This window comes from Narcine bancroftii, chromosome 3 (genome assembly GCF_036971445.1).
Source record: "Narcine bancroftii isolate sNarBan1 chromosome 3, sNarBan1.hap1, whole genome shotgun sequence".
Lineage (NCBI taxonomy): Eukaryota > Metazoa > Chordata > Chondrichthyes > Torpediniformes > Narcinidae > Narcine > Narcine bancroftii.
The window spans coordinates 257,548,021-257,566,024 of record NC_091471.1 but is presented as its reverse complement, the minus strand read 5'-3'; the positions used below and the strand labels follow the sequence as shown (position 1 = coordinate 257,566,024).

General features: G+C 43.3%; 1 protein-coding gene across 1 annotated transcript in view; it reads left to right on the top strand.

Annotated features, from left to right (window-relative positions):
* Positions 1 to 6,469: 6,469 nt before the first annotated feature.
* The window catches only part of LOC138756816 (polysialoglycoprotein-like), a 29,342-nt gene continuing 17,807 nt past the window's right edge, over positions 6,470 to 18,004 (top strand). The window contains exons 1-4 of the mRNA XM_069923205.1: positions 6,470 to 6,476; positions 8,685 to 8,825; positions 11,688 to 11,867; positions 16,837 to 17,055. Coding sequence (XP_069779306.1) covers positions 6,470 to 6,476; positions 8,685 to 8,825; positions 11,688 to 11,867; positions 16,837 to 17,055 — 547 coding nt within the window. The remainder of the gene's footprint in view (positions 6,477 to 8,684; positions 8,826 to 11,687; positions 11,868 to 16,836; positions 17,056 to 18,004) is intronic.

The window sequence follows — 18,004 nt, the reverse complement described above, 5'->3', positions numbered from 1 at the left end:
GGGTCACTGCTGAAGTTTTGACAGACCAAGACATTGAAGGGGACACTGCGGAAAATTTGACAAACCAAGACATTAAAGAGGACACTGCTGAAGATTGAATAGACCAGGACATTGAAGGGTAATCTGCTGAAGATTTGACAGATCAGGACAATAAAGGGGAAACTCGTGAAGATTTAACAGACTACGATATTGAAGGGTACACTGCTGAAGATCTGACAGACCAAGATATTAAAGAGGACACTGCTGAAGATTGAATAGACCAGGATATTGAAGGGGAAACTGCTGAAGATTTGACAGATCAGGACATTAAAGGGGAAACTGGTGAAGATTTAACAGACCAAGACATTGAAGGGGACACTGCTGAAGATTTGACAGACCAGGACATTGAAGTGGAAACTGGTGAAGATTTGACAGACGAGGATATTGAAGGGGAAACTGGTGAAGATTTGACAGACAAGGACATTGAAGGGGACACTGCTGAAGATTTGACCGACCAAGACATTATAGAGGACACTACTGAAGATTGAATAGACCAGGACATTGAACGGGAAACTGCTGAAGATTTGACAGACTAGGACATTGAAGGGGAAACTGGTGAAGATTTGACAGACAAGGACATTGAAGGGAACACTGCTGAAGATTTAACAGACCAAGACATTGAAGGGGTCACTGCTGAAGTTTTGACACACCAAGACCTTGAAGGGGACACTGCTGAAGATTTGACAAACCAAGACATTAAAGAGGACACTGCTGAAGATTGAATAGACCAGGACAATGAAGGGTAATCTGCTGAAGATTTGACAGATCAGGACAATAAAGGGGAAACTCGTGAAGATTTAACAGACTACGATATTGAAGGGTACACTACTGAAGATCTGACAGACCAAGATATTAAAGAGGACACTGCTGAAGATTGAATAGACCAGGATATTGAAGGGGAAACTGCTGAAGATTTCTCAAACTAGGACATTTAAGGGGAAACTGCTGAAGAATGAACAGACCAAGACATTGAAGGGGAAACTGCTGAACATTTTGAGAGACCAGGACATTGAAGGGGAAACTGCTGAACATTTTGAGAGACCTGGACATTGAAGGGGAAACTGCTGAAAATTTGATAGACCAGGTTATTGAAGTGGAAACTGCTGAAGATTAGACAGATCGGGACATTGAAGGGGAAACTGGTGAAGATTTGACAGACCAGGACATTGAAGGGGACACTGCTGAAGATTTGACAGACCAAGACATTAAAGAAGACAATACTGAAGATTGAATAGACCAGGAAATTGAAGGGGAAACTGCTGAACATTTGACAGATCAGGACAATAAAGGGGAAACTGCTGAAGATTTGACAGACCAAGATATTAAAGAGGACACTGCTGAAGATTGAATAGACCAGGATATTGAAGGGGAAACTGCTGAAGATTTGACAGATCAGGACATTAAAGGGGAAACTGGTGAATATTTAACAGACCAAGACATTGAAGGGGACATTGCTGAAGATTTGACAGACCAGTATATTGAAGGGGAAACTGGTGAAGATTTGACAGACCAGGACATTGAAGGGGAAACTGACGAAGATTTGACAGACCAGGACATTGAAGGGGAAACTGGTGAAGATTTGACAGACCAGGATATTGAAGGGGAAACTGGAGAAGATTTGACAGCCCAGGTGATCGAAGGGGAAACTGCTGAAGATTTGACAGAGCAGAACATTGAAGAGGAAATGGCTGAAGATTTGACAGACCAGGTTATAGAAGTGGAAACTGCTGAAGATTTGATTCATCAGGACATTGAAGGGGAAACTGCTGAAGATTTGACAGACCAGGACATTAAAGAGGACACTGCTATAGATTGAATAGACCAGAACATTGAAGGGGAAACTGCTGAAGATTTGACGGATCAGGACATTGAAGGGGAAACTGGTGAAGATTTGACAGACCAGGACATTGAAGGGGAAACCGGTGAAGATTTGGCAGACAAGGATATTGAAGGGGAAACAGCTGAAGATTTGGCAGACCAGGATATTGAAGGGGAAACTGGTGAAAATTTGACAGACTAGGACATTGAAGGGGAAACTACTGAAGATTTGACAGACAAGGACATTGAAGGGGACACTGCTGAAGATTTGACAGACCAAGACATTAAAGAGGACACTACTGAAGATTGAATAGACCAGGATATTGAATGGGAAACTGCTGAAGATTTGACAGAACAGGACATTGAAGCGGACACTGCTGAAGATTTGACTGACCAGGACATTGAAGGGGAAACTGGTGAAGACTTGACAGACCAAGACATTAAAGAGGACACTACTGAAGATTGAATATACCAGGACATTGAAGGGGAAACTGGTGAAGATATGACAGACCAGGACATTGAAGGGGAAACTGGTGAAGATTTGACAGACCAGTTCATTGAAGGGGAAACCGGTGAAGATCTGACAGATGAGGATATTGAAGGGGAAACTGCTGAAGATTTGGCAGACTAGGATATTGAAGGGGAAACTGGTGAAGATTTGACAGACTAGGACATTGAAGGGGAAACTGGTGAAGATTTGACAGACAAGGACATTGAAGGGGACACTGCTGAAGATTTAACAGACCAAGACATTGAAGGGGTCACTGCTGAAGTTTTGACAGACCAAGACATTGAAGGGGACACTGCTGAAGATTTGACAAACCAAGACATTAAAGAGGACACTGCTGAAGATTGAATAGACCAGGACAATGAAGGGTAATCTGCTGAAGATTTGACAGATCAGGACAATAAAGGGGAAACTCGTGAAGATTTAACAGACTACGATATTGAAGGGTACACTACTGAAGATCTGACAGACCAAGATATTAAAGAGGACACTGCTGAAGATTGAATAGACCAGGATATTGAAGGGGAAACTGCTGAAGATTTGTCAAACTAGGACATTGAAGGGGAAACTGCTGAAAATTTTGAGAGACCAGGACATTGAAGGGGAAACTGCTGAAAATTTGATAGACCAGGACATTGAAGGGGAAACTGGTGAAGATTTGACAGACCAGGACATTGAAGGGGAAACTGGTGAAGATTTGACAGACCAGGTAATTGAAGGGCAAACTGGAGTAGATTTGACAGCCCATGTGATCGAAGGGGAAACTGCTGAAGATTTGACAGAGCAGAACATTGAAGAGGAAACGGCTGAAGATTTGACAGACCAGGTTATTGAAGTGGAAACTGCTGTAGATTAGACAGATCGGGACATTGAAGGGGAAACTGGTGAAGATTTGACAGACCAGGACATTGAAGTGGAAACTGCTGAAGATTTGACAGACCAGGACATTGAAGGGCAAACTGGTGAAGATTTGACAGACCAGGACAATGAAGGGGACACTGCTGAAGATTTGAACGACCAGGACATTGAAGGGGAATCTGGTGAAGATTTGACAGACCAGGACATTGAAGGGGAATCTGGTGAAGATTTGACAGAGCAGGACAATGAAGAGGAAACTGGTGAAGATTTGACAGAACAGGACATTGAAGGGAACACGGGTGAAGATTGAACAGACCAACATTGAACGGGAAACTGCTGAAGATTTGACAGAACAGGACATTGAAGGGGACACTGCTGAAGATTTGACTGACCAGGACATTGAAGGGGAAACTGGTGAAGATTTGACAGACAAGGACATTGAAGGGGACACTGCTGAAGATTTGACAGACCGAGACATTAAAGAGGACACTACTGAATATTGAATAGACCAGGACATTGAAGGGGAAACTGCTGAAGATTTGACAGACCAGGTCATTGAAGGGGAAACTGGTGAATATTTAACAGAGCAGAAGATTGAAGAGGAAACTGCTGATGATTTGACAGATCAGGACATTAAAGGGGAAACTGGTGAAGATTTAACAGACCAGGAGATTGAAGGGGAAACTGCTGAAGTTTTGACAGACCAAGACATTGAAGGGGACACTGCTGAAAATTTGACAAACCAAGACATTAAAGAGGACACTGCTGAAGATTGAATAGACCAGGACATTGAAGGGTAATCTGCTGAAGATTTGACAGATCAGGACAATAAAGGGGAAACTCGTGAAGATTTAACAGACTACGATATTGAAGGGTACACTGCTGAAGATTGAACAGACCAGGACATTGAAGGGGAAACTGCTGAAGATTTGACAGACCAGGACATTGAAGTGGAAACTGGTGAAGATTTGACAGACGAGGATATTGAAGGGGAAACTGGTGAAGATTTGTCAGACTAGGACATTTAAGGGGAAACTGCTGAAGAATGAACAGACCAAGACATTGAAGGGGACACTGCTGAAGATTGAACAGACCAGGACATTGAAGGGGAAACTGCTGAAGATTTGAGAGACCAGGACATTGAAGGGGAAACTGCTGAAAATTTGATAGACCAGGACATTGAAGGGGAAACTGGTGAAGATTTGACAGACCAGGACATTGAAGGGGAAACTGGCGATGATTTGACAGACCAGGACATTGAAGGGGAAACTGGTGAAGATTTGACAGACCAGGATATTGAAGGGCAAACTGGAGAAGATTTGACAGCCCATGTGATCGAAGGGGAAACTGCTGAAGATTTGACAGAGCAGAACATTGAAGAGGAAACGGCTGAAGATTTGACAGACCAGGTTATTGAAGTGGAAACTGCTAAAGATTTGACAGATCAGGACATTAAAGGGGAAACTGGTGAAGATTTAACAGACCAAGACATTGAAAGGGACACTGCTGAAGATTTGACAGACCAGGACATTGAAGTGGAAACTGGTGAAGATTTGACAGACGAGGATATTGAAGGGGAAACTGGTGAAGATTTGTCAGACTAGGACATTTAAGGGGAAACTGCTGAAGAATGAACAGACCAAGACATTGAAGGGGACACTGCTGAAGATTGAACAGACCAGGACATTGAAGGGGAAACTGCTGAAGATTTGAGAGACCAGGACATTGAAGGGGAAACTGCTGAAAATTTGATAGACCAGGACATTGAAGGGGAAACTGGTGAAGATTTGACAGACCAGGACATTGAAGGGGAAACTGGCGATGATTTGACAGACCAGGACATTGAAGGGGAAACTGGTGAAGATTTGACAGACCAGGTAATTGAAGGGCAAACTGGAGTAGATTTGACAGCCCATGTGATCGAAGGGGAAACTGCTGAAGATTTGACAGAGCAGAACATTGAAGAGGAAACGGCTGAAGATTTGACAGACCAGGTTATTGAAGTGGAAACTGCTGTAGATTAGACAGATCGGGACATTGAAGGGGAAACTGGTGAAGATTTGACAGACCAGGACATTGAAGTGGAAACTGCTGAAGATTTGACAGACCAGGACATTGAAGGGGAAACTGGTGAAGATTTGACAGACCAGGACAATGAAGGGGACACTGCTGAAGATTTGAACGACCAGGACATTGAAGGGGAATCTGGTGAAGATTTGACAGACCAGGACATTGAAGGGGAATCTGGTGAAGATTTGACAGAGCAGGACATTGAAGAGGAAACTGGTGAAGATTTGACAGAACAGGACATTGAAGGGAACACGGGTGAAGATTGAACAGACCAAGACATTGAACGGGAAACTGCTGAAGATTTGACAGAACAGGACATTGAAGGGGACACTGCTGAAGATTTGACTGACCAGGACATTGAAGGGGAAACTGGTGAAGATTTGACAGACAAGGACATTGAAGGGGACACTGCTGAAGATTTGACAGACCGAGACATTAAAGAGGACACTACTGAATATTGAATAGACCAGGACATTGAAGGGGAAACTGCTGAAGATTTGACAGACCAGGTCATTGAAGGGGAAACTGGTGAATATTTAACAGAGCAGAAGATTGAAGAGGAAACTGCTGAAGATTTGACAGATCAGGACATTAAAGGGGAAACTGGTGAAGATTTAACAGACCAGGAGATTGAAGGGGAAACTGCTGAAGATTTGACAGACCAGGACATTGAAGGGGAAACTGGTGAAGATTTGACAGACCAAGACATTGAAGGGGACACTGCTGAAAATTTGACAAACCAAGACATTAAAGAGGACACTGCTGAAGATTGAATAGACCAGGACATTGAAGGGTAATCTGCTGAAGATTTGACAGATCAGGACAATAAAGGGGAAACTCGTGAAGATTTAACAGACTACGATATTGAAGGGTACACTGCTGAAGATTGAACAGACCAGGACATTGAAGGGGAAACTGCTGAAGATTTGGCAGACTAGGATATTGAAGGGGAAACTGGTGAAGATTTGACAGACTAGGACATTGAAGGGGAAACTGGTGAAGATTTGACAGACAAGGACATTGAAGGGGACACTGCTGAAGATTTAACAGACCAAGACATTGAAGGGGTCACTGCTGAAGTTTTGACAGACCAAGACATTGAAGGGGACACTGCTGAAGATTTGACAAACCAAGACATTAAAGAGGACACTGCTGAAGATTGAACAGACCAGGACAATGAAGGGTAATCTGCTGAAGATTTGACAGATCAGGACAATAAAGGGGAAACTCGTGAAGATTTAACAGACTACGATATTGAAGGGTACACTACTGAAGATCTGACAGACCAAGATATTAAAGAGGACACTGCTGAAGATTGAATAGACCAGGATATTGAAGGGGAAACTGCTGAAGATTTGTCAAACTAGGACATTTAAGGGGAAACTGCTGAAGATTGAACAGACCAAGACATTGAAGGGGAAACTGCTGAAAATTTTGAGAGACCAGGACATTGAAGGGGAAACTGCTGAAAATTTGATAGACCAGGACATTGAAGGGGAAACTGGTGAAGATTTGACAGAGCAGGACATTGAAGGGGAAACTGGCGAAGATTTGACAGACCAGGACATTGAAGGGGAAACTGGTGAAGATTTGACAGACCAGGTAATTGAAGGGCAAACTGGAGTAGATTTGACAGCCCATGTGATCGAAGGGGAAACTGCTGAAGATTTGACAGAGCAGAACATTGAAGAGGAAACGGCTGAAGATTTGACAGACCAGGTTATTGAAGTGGAAACTGCTGTAGATTAGACAGATCGGGACATTGAAGGGGAAACTGGTGAAGATTTGACAGACCAGGACATTGAAGGGGAAACTGGTGAAGATTTGACAGACCAGGACATTGAAGGGGAAACTGGTGAAGAATGAACAGACCAAGACTTTAAAGGGGACACTGCTGAAGATTGAACAGACCAGGATATTGAATGTGAAACTGCTGAAGATTTGACAGAACAGGACATTGAAGGGGACACTGCTGAAGATTTGACTGACCAGGACATTGAAGGGGAAACTGGTGAAGATTTGACTGACTAGGACATTGAAGGGGAAACTACTGAAGATTTGACAGACAACGACATTGAAGGGGAAACTGCTGAAGATTTGACAGAACAGGACATTGAAGGGGACACTGCTGAAGAATTGTCAGACTAGGACATTGAAGGGGAAACTGGTGAAGATTTGACAGACCAGGACATTGAAGGGGAAACCGGTGAAGATTTGACAGACGAGGATATTGAAGGGGAAACTGCTGAAGATTTGGCAGACTAGTACATTGAAGGGGAAACTGGTGAAGATTTGACAAACAAGGACATTGAAGGGGACACTGCTGAAGATTTAACAGACCAAGACATTGAAGGGGTCACTGCTGAAGTTTTGACTGACTAGGACATTGAAGGGGACACTGCTGAAGATTTGACAGACAACGACATTGAAGGGGAAACTGCTGAAGATTTGACAGAACAGGACATTGAAGGGGACACTGCTGAAGAATTGTCAGACTAGGACATTGAAGGGGAAACTGGTGAAGATTTGACAGACCAGGACATTGAAGGGGAAACCGGTGAAGATTTGGCAGACGAGGATATTGAAGGGGAAACTGCTGAAGATTTGGCAGACTAGGATATTGAAGGGGAAACTGGTGAAGATTTGACAGACAAGGACATTGAAGGGGACACTGCTGAAGATTTAACAGACCAAGACATTGAAGGGGTCACTGCTGAAGTTTTGACAGACCAAGATATTGAAGGGGACACTGCTGAAGATTTGACAAACCAAGACATTAAAGAGGACACTGCTGAAGATTGAATAGACCAGGACATTGAAGGGTAATCTGCTGAAGATTTGACTAATCAGGACAATAAAGGGGAAACTCGTGAAGATTTAACAGACTACGATATTGAAGGGTACACTACTGAAGATCTGACAGACCAAGATATTAAAGAGGACACTGCTGAAGATTGAATAGACCAGGATATTGAAGGGGAAACTGCTGAAGATTTCTCAAACTAGGACATTTAAGGGGAAACTGGTGAAGATTTGACAGACCAGGACATTGAAGGGGACACTGCTGAAGATTTGACAGACAACGACATTGAAGGGGAAACTGCTGAAGATTTGACAGAACAGGACATTGAAGGGGACACTGCTGAAGAATTGTCAGACTAGGACATTGAAGGGGAAACTGGTGAAGATTTGACAGACCAGGACATTGAAGGGGAAACCGGTGAAGATTTGACAGACGAGCATATTGAAGGGGAAACTGCTGAAGATTTGGCAGACTAGGATATTGAAGGGGAAACTGGTGAAGATTTGACAGACAAGGACATTGAAGGGGACACTGCTGAAGATTTAACAGACCAAGACATTGAAGGGTAATCTGCTGAAGATTTGACAGATCAGGACAATAAAGGGGAAATTGGTGAAGATTTAACAGACCAAGACATTGAAGGGGACACTGCTGAAGATTTAACAGACCAGGACATTGAAGTGGAAACTGGTGAAGATTTGACAGACGAGAATATTGAAGGGGAAACTGGTGAAGATTTGTCAAACTAGGACATTTAAGGGGAAACTGCTGAAGAATGAACAGACCAAGACATTGAAGGGGACACTGCTGAAGATTGAACAGACCAGGACATTGAAGGGGAAACTGCTGAAGATTTGAGAGACCAGGACATTGAAGGGGAAACTGCTGAAAATTTGATAGACCAGGACATTGAAGGGGAAACTGGTGAAGATTTGACAGAGCAGGACTTTGAAGGGGAAACTGGCAAAAATTTGACAGACCAGGACATTGAAGGGGAAACTGGTGAAGATTTGACAGACCAGGATATTGAAGGGCAAACTGGAGTAGATTTGACAGCCCATGTGATCGAAGGGGAAACTGCTGAAGATTTGACAGAGCAGAACATTGAAGAGGAAACGGCTGAAGATTTGACAGACCAGGTTATTGAAGTGGAAACTGCTGAAGATTAGACAGATCGGGACATTGAAGGGGAAACTGGTGAAGATTTGACAGACCAGGACATTGAAGTGGAAACTGCTGAAGATTTGACAGACCAGGACATTGAAGGGGACACTGCTGAAGATTTGACAGACCAAGACATTAAAGAGGACACTACTGAATATTGAATAGACCAGGACATTGAAGGGGAAACTGCTGAAGATTTGACAGACCAGGTCATTGAAGGGGAAACTGGTGAATATTTAACAGAGCAGAAGATTGAAGAGGAAACTGCTGAAGATTTGACAGATCAGGACATTAAAGGGGAAACTGGTGAAGATTTAACAGACCAGGAGATTGAAGGGGAAACTGCTGAAGATTTGACAGGCCAGGACATTGAAGGGGAAACTGGTGAAGATTTGACAGACCAGGACATTGAAGGGGAAACTGCTGAAGATTTAACAGACCAAGACATTGAAGGGGTCACTGCTGAAGTTTTGATAGACCAAGACATTGAAGGGGACACTGCGGAAAATTTGACAAACCAAGACATTAAAGAGGACACTGCTGAAGATTGAATAGACCAGGACATTGAAGGGTAATCTGCTGAAGATTTGACAGATCAGGACAATAAAGGGGAAACTCGTGAAGATTTAACAGACTACGATATTGAAGGGTACACTGCTGAAGATCTGACAGACCAAGATATTAAAGAGGACACTGCTGAAGATTGAATAGACCAGGATATTGAAGGGGAAACTGCTGAAGATTTGACAGATCAGGACATTAAAGGGGAAACTGGTGAAGATTTAACAGACCAAGACATTGAAGGGGACACTGCTGAAGATTTGACAGACCAGGACATTGAAGTGGAAACTGGTGAAGATTTGACAGACGAGGATATTGAAGGGGAAACTGGTGAAGATTTGACAGACAAGGACATTGAAGGGGACACTGCTGAAGATTTGACCGACCAAGACATTATAGAGGACACTACTGAAGATTGAATAGACCAGGACATTGAACGGGAAACTGCTGAAGATTTGACAGACTAGGACATTGAAGGGGAAACTGGTGAAGATTTGACAGACAAGGACATTGAAGGGAACACTGCTGAAGATTTAACAGACCAAGACATTGAAGGGGTCACTGCTGAAGTTTTGACAGACCAAGACCTTGAAGGGGACACTGCTGAAGATTTGACAAACCAAGACATTAAAGAGGACACTGCTGAAGATTGAATAGACCAGGACAATGAAGGGTAATCTGCTGAAGATTTGACAGATCAGGACAGTAAAGGGGAAACTCGTGAAGATTTAACAGACTACGATATTGAAGGGTACACTACTGAAGATCTGACAGACCAAGATATTAAAGAGGACACTGCTGAAGATTGAATAGACCAGGATATTGAAGGGGAAACTGCTGAAGATTTGTCAAACTAGGACATTTAAGGGGAAACTGCTGAAGAATGAACAGACCAAGACATTGAAGGGGAAACTGCTGAAAATTTGATAGACCAGGTTATTGAAGTGGAAACTGCTGAAGATTAGACAGATCGGGACATTGAAGGGGAAACTGGTGAAGATTTGACAGACCAGGACATTGAAGGGGACACTGCTGAAGATTTGACAGACCAAGACATTAAAGAAGACACTACTGAAGATTGAATAGACCAGGATATTGAAGGGGAAACTGCTGAAGATTTGACAGACCAGGTCATTGAATGGGAAACTGGTGAAGATTTAACAGACCAGGAGATTGAAGGGGAAACTGCTGAAGATTTGACTGACCAGGACATTGAAGGGGAAGCTGGTGAAGATTTGACAGACCAGGACATTGAAGGGGAAACTGCTGAAGATTTGACAGACCAGGACATTGAAGGGGAAACTGCTGAACATTTGACAGATCAGGACAATAAAGGGGAAACTGCTGAAGATTTGACAAACCAAGATATTAAAGAGGACACTGCTGAAGATTGAATAGACCAGGATATTGAAGGGGAAACTGCTGAAGATTTGACAGATCAGGACATTAAAGGGGAAACTGGTGAATATTTAACAGACCAAGACATTGAAGGGGACATTGCTGAAGATTTGACAGACCAGTATATTGAAGGGGAAACTGGTGAAGATTTGACAGACCAGGACATTGAAGGGGAAACTGACGAAGATTTGACAGACCAGGACATTGAAGGGGAAACTGGTGAAGATTTGACAGACCAGGATATTGAAGGGGAAACTGGAGAAGATTTGACAGCCCAGGTGATCGAAGGGGAAACTGCTGAAGATTTGACAGAGCAGAACATTGAAGAGGAAATGGCTGAAGATTTGACAGACCAGGTTATAGAAGTGGAAACTGCTGAAGATTTGATTCATCAGGACATTGAAGGGGAAACTGCTGAAGATTTGACAGACCAGGACATTAAAGAGGACACTGCTTTCGATTGAATAGACCAGAACATTGAAGGGGAAACTGCTGAAGATTTGACGGATCAGGACATTGAAGGGGAAACTGGTGAAGATTTGACAGACCAGGACATTGAAGGGGAAACCGGTGAAGATTTGACAGACAAGGATATTGAAGGGGAAATAGCTGAAGATTTGGCAGACCAGGATATTGAAGGGGAAACTGGTGAAAATTTGACAGACTAGGACATTGAAGGGGAAACTACTGAAGATTTGACAGACAAGGACATTGAAGGGGACACTGCTGAAGATTTGACAGACCAAGACATTAAAGAGGACACTACTGAAGATTGAATAGACCAGGATATTGAATGGGAAACTGCTGAAGATTTGACAGAACAGGACATTGAAGCGGACACTGCTGAAGATTTGACTGACCAGGACATTGAAGGGGAAACTGGTGAAGACTTGACAGACCAAGACATTAAAGAGGACACTACTGAAGATTGAATATACCAGGACATTGAAGGGGAAACTGGTGAAGATATGACAGACCAGGACATTGAAGGGGAAACTGGTGAAGATTTGACAGACCAGTTCATTGAAGGGGAAACCGGTGAAGATCTGACAGACGAGGATATTGAAGGGGAAACTGCTGAAGATTTGGCAGACTAGGATATTGAAGGGGAAACTGGTGAAGATTTGACAGACTAGGACATTGAAGGGGAAACTGGTGAAGATTTGACAGACAAGGACATTGAAGGGGACACTGCTGAAGATTTAACAGACCAAGACATTGAAGGGGTCACTGCTGAAGTTTTGACAGACCAAGACATTGAAGGGGACACTGCTGAAGATTTGACAAACCAAGACATTAAAGAGGACACTGCTGAAGATTGAATAGACCAGGACAATGAAGGGTAATCTGCTGAAGATTTGACAGATCAGGACAATAAAGGGGAAACTCGTGAAGATTTAACAGACTACGATATTGAAGGGTACACTACTGAAGATCTGACAGACCAAGATATTAAAGAGGACACTGCTGAAGATTGAATAGACCAGGATATTGAAGGGGAAACTGCTGAAGATTTGTCAAACTAGGACATTTAAGGGGAAACTGCTGAAGATTGAACAGACCAAGACATTGAAGGGGAAACTGCTGAAAATTTTGAGAGACCAGGACATTGAAGGGGAAACTGCTGAAAATTTGATAGACCAGGACATTGAAGGGGAAACTGGTGAAGATTTGACAGAGCAGGACATTGAAGGGGAAACTGGCGAAGATTTGACAGACCAGGACATTGAAGGGGAAACTGGTGAAGATTTGACAGACCAGGTAATTGAAGGGCAAACTGGAGTAGATTTGACAGCCCATGTGATCGAAGGGGAAACTGCTGAAGATTTGACAGAGCAGAACATTGAAGAGGAAACGGCTGAAGATTTGACAGACCAGGTTATTGAAGTGGAAACTGCTGTAGATTAGACAGATCGGGACATTGAAGGGGAAACTGGTGAAGATTTGACAGACCAGGACATTGAAGTGGAAACTGCTGAAGATTTGACAGACCAGGACATTGAAGGGGAAACTGGTGAAGATTTGACAGACCAGGACAATGAAGGGGACACTGCTGAAGATTTGAACGACCAGGACATTGAAGGGGAATCTGGTGAAGATTTGACAGACCAGGACATTGAAGGGGAATCTGGTGAAGATTTGACAGAGCAGGACATTGAAGAGGAAACTGGTGAAGATTTGACAGAACAGGACATTGAAGGGAACACGGGTGAAGATTGAACAGACCAAGACATTGAACGGGAAACTGCTGAAGATTTGACAGAACAGGACATTGAAGGGGACACTGCTGAAGATTTGACTGACCAGGACATTGAAGGGGAAACTGGTGAAGATTTGACAGACAAGGACATTGAAGGGGACACTGCTGAAGATTTGACAGACCGAGACATTAAAGAGGACACTACTGAATATTGAATAGACCAGGACATTGAAGGGGAAACTGCTGAAGATTTGACAGACCAGGTCATTGAAGGGGAAACTGGTGAATATTTAACAGAGCAGAAGATTGAAGAGGAAACTGCTGAAGATTTGACAGATCAGGACATTAAAGGGGAAACTGGTGAAGATTTAACAGACCAGGAGATTGAAGGGGAAACTGCTGAAGATTTGACAGACCAGGACATTGAAGGGGAAACTGGTGAAGATTTGACAGACCAGGACATTGAAGGGGAAACTGCTGAAGATTTAACAGACCAAGACATTGAAGGGGTCACTGCTGAAAATTTGACAAACCAAGACATTAAAGAGGACACTGCTGAAGATTGAATAGACCAGGACATTGAAGGGTAATCTGCTGAAGATTGAACAGACCAGGACATTGAAGGGGAAACTGCTGAAGATTTGAGAGACCAGGACATTGAAGGGGAAACTGCTGAAAATTTGATAGACCAGGACATTGAAGGGGAAACTGGTGAAGATTTGACAGACCAGGACATTGAAGGGGAAACTGGCGATGATTTGACAGACCAGGACATTGAAGGGGAAACTGGTGAAGATTTGACAGACCAGGATATTGAAGGGCAAACTGGAGAAGATTTGACAGCCCATGTGATCGAAGGGGAAACTGCTGAAGATTTGACAGAGCAGAACATTGAAGAGGAAACGGCTGAAGATTTGACAGACCAGGTTATTGAAGTGGAAACTGCTAAAGATTTGACAGATCAGGACATTAAAGGGGAAACTGGTGAAGATTTAACAGACCAAGACATTGAAAGGGACACTGCTGAAGATTTGACAGACCAGGACATTGAAGTGGAAACTGGTGAAGATTTGACAGACGAGGATATTGAAGGGGAAACTGGTGAAGATTTGTCAGACTAGGACATTTAAGGGGAAACTGCTGAAGAATGAACAGACCAAGACATTGAAGGGGACACTGCTGAAGATTGAACAGACCAGGACATTGAAGGGGAAACTGCTGAAGATTTGAGAGACCAGGACATTGAAGGGGAAACTGCTGAAAATTTGATAGACCAGGACATTGAAGGGGAAACTGGTGAAGATTTGACAGACCAGGACATTGAAGGGGAAACTGGCGATGATTTGACAGACCAGGACATTGAAGGGGAAACTGGTGAAGATTTGACAGACCAGGTAATTGAAGGGCAAACTGGAGTAGATTTGACAGCCCATGTGATCGAAGGGGAAACTGCTGAAGATTTGACAGAGCAGAACATTGAAGAGGAAACGGCTGAAGATTTGACAGACCAGGTTATTGAAGTGGAAACTGCTGTAGATTAGACAGATCGGGACATTGAAGGGGAAACTGGTGAAGATTTGACAGACCAGGACATTGAAGTGGAAACTGCTGAAGATTTGACAGACCAGGACATTGAAGGGGAAACTGGTGAAGATTTGACAGACCAGGACAATGAAGGGGACACTGCTGAAGATTTGAACGACCAGGACATTGAAGGGGAATCTGGTGAAGATTTGACAGACCAGGACATTGAAGGGGAATCTGGTGAAGATTTGACAGAGCAGGACATTGAAGAGGAAACTGGTGAAGATTTGACAGAACAGGACATTGAAGGGAACACGGGTGAAGATTGAACAGACCAAGACATTGAACGGGAAACTGCTGAAGATTTGACAGAACAGGACATTGAAGGGGACACTGCTGAAGATTTGACTGACCAGGACATTGAAGGGGAAACTGGTGAAGATTTGACAGACAAGGACATTGAAGGGGACACTGCTGAAGATTTGACAGACCGAGACATTAAAGAGGACACTACTGAATATTGAATAGACCAGGACATTGAAGGGGAAACTGCTGAAGATTTGACAGACCAGGTCATTGAAGGGGAAACTGGTGAATATTTAACAGAGCAGAAGATTGAAGAGGAAACTGCTGAAGATTTGACAGATCAGGACATTAAAGGGGAAACTGGTGAAGATTTAACAGACCAGGAGATTGAAGGGGAAACTGCTGAAGATTTGACAGACCAGGACATTGAAGGGGAAACTGGTGAAGATTTGACAGACCAGGACATTGAAGGGGAAACTGCTGAAGATTTAACAGACCAAGACATTGAAGGGGTCACTGCTGAAGTTTTGACAGACCAAGACATTGAAGGGGACACTGCTGAAGATTGAATAGACCAGGACATTGAAGGGTAATCTGCTGAAGATTTGACAGATCAGGACAATAAAGGGGAAACTCGTGAAGATTTAACAGACTACGATATTGAAGGGTACACTGCTGAAGATTGAACAGACCAGGACATTGAAGGGGAAACTGCTGAAGATTTGACAGACCAGGACATTGAAGTGGAAACTGGTGAAGATTTGACAGACGAGGATATTGAAGGGGAAACTGGTGAAGATTTGTCAGACTAGGACATTTAAGGGGAAACTGCTGAAGAATGAACAGACCAAGACATTGAAGGGGACACTGCTGAAGATTGAACAGACCAGGACATTGAAGGGGAAACTGCTGAAGATTTGAGAGACCAGGACATTGAAGGGGAAACTGCTGAAAATTTGATAGACCAGGACATTGAAGGGGAAACTGGTGAAGATTTGACAGACCAGGACATTGAAGGGGAAACTGGCGATGATTTGACAGACCAGGACATTGAAGGGGAAACTGGTGAAGATTTGACAGACCAGGATATTGAAGGGCAAACTGGAGAAGATTTGACAGCCCATGTGATCGAAGGGGAAACTGCTGAAGATTTGACAGAGCAGAACATTGAAGAGGAAACGGCTGAAGATTTGACAGACCAGGTTATTGAAGTGGAAACTGCTAAAGATTTGACAGATCAGGACATTAAAGGGGAAACTGGTGAAGATTTAACAGACCAAGACATTGAAAGGGACACTGCTGAAGATTTGACAGACCAGGACATTGAAGTGGAAACTGGTGAAGATTTGACAGACGAGGATATTGAAGGGGAAACTGGTGAAGATTTGTCAGACTAGGACATTTAAGGGGAAACTGCTGAAGAATGAACAGACCAAGACATTGAAGGGGACACTGCTGAAGATTGAACAGACCAGGACATTAAAGGGGAAACTGCTGAAAATTTGATAGACCAGGACATTGAAGGGGAAACTGGTGAAGATTTGACAGACCAGGACATTGAAGGGGAAACTGGCGATGATTTGACAGACCAGGACATTGAAGGGGAAACTGGTGAAGATTTGACAGACCAGGATATTGAAGGGCAAACTGGAGAAGATTTGACAGCCCATGTGATCGAAGGGGAAACTGCTGAAGATTTGACAGAGCAGAACATTGAAGAGGAAACGGCTGAAGATTTGACAGACCAGGTTATTGAAGTGGAAACTGCTAAAGATTTGACAGATCGGGACATTGAAGGGGAAACTGGTGAAGATTTGACAGACCAGGACATTGAAGTGGAAACTGCTGAAGATTTAACAGACCAGGACATTGAAGGGGAAAGTGGTGAAGATTTGACAGACCAGGACATTGAAGGGGACACTGCTGAAGATTTGAACGACCAGGACATTGAAGGGGAAACTGCTGAAGATTTGACAGACCAGGACATTGAAGGGGAAACTGCTGAACATTTGACAGATCAGGACAATAAAGGGGAAACTGCTGAAGATTTGACAAACCAAGATATTAAAGAGGACACTGCTGAAGATTGAATAGACCAGGATATTGAAGGGGAAACTGCTGAAGATTTGACAGATCAGGACATTAAAGGGGAAACTGGTGAATATTTAACAGACCAAGACATTGAAGGGGACACTGCTGAAGATTTGACAGACCAAGACATTAAAGAAGACACTACTGAAGATTGAATAGACCAGGATATTGAAGGGGAAACTGCTGAAGATTTGACAGACCAGGTCATTGAATGGGAAACTGGTGAAGATTTAACAGACCAGGAGATTGAAGGGGAAACTGCTGAAGATTTGACTGACCAGGACATTGAAGGGGAAGCTGGTGAAGATTTGACAGACCAGGACATTGAAGGGGAAACTGCTGAAGATTTGACAGACCAGGACATTGAAGGGGAAACTGCTGAACATTTGACAGATCAGGACAATAAAGGGGAAACTGCTGAAGATTTGACAAACCAAGATATTAAAGAGGACACTGCTGAAGATTGAATAGACCAGGATATTGAAGGGGAAACTGCTGAAGATTTGACAGATCAGGACATTAAAGGGGAAACTGGTGAATATTTAACAGACCAAGACATTGAAGGGGACATTGCTGAAGATTTGACAGACCAGTATATTGAAGGGGAAACTGGTGAAGATTTGACAGACCAGGACATTGAAGGGGAAACTGACGAAGATTTGAC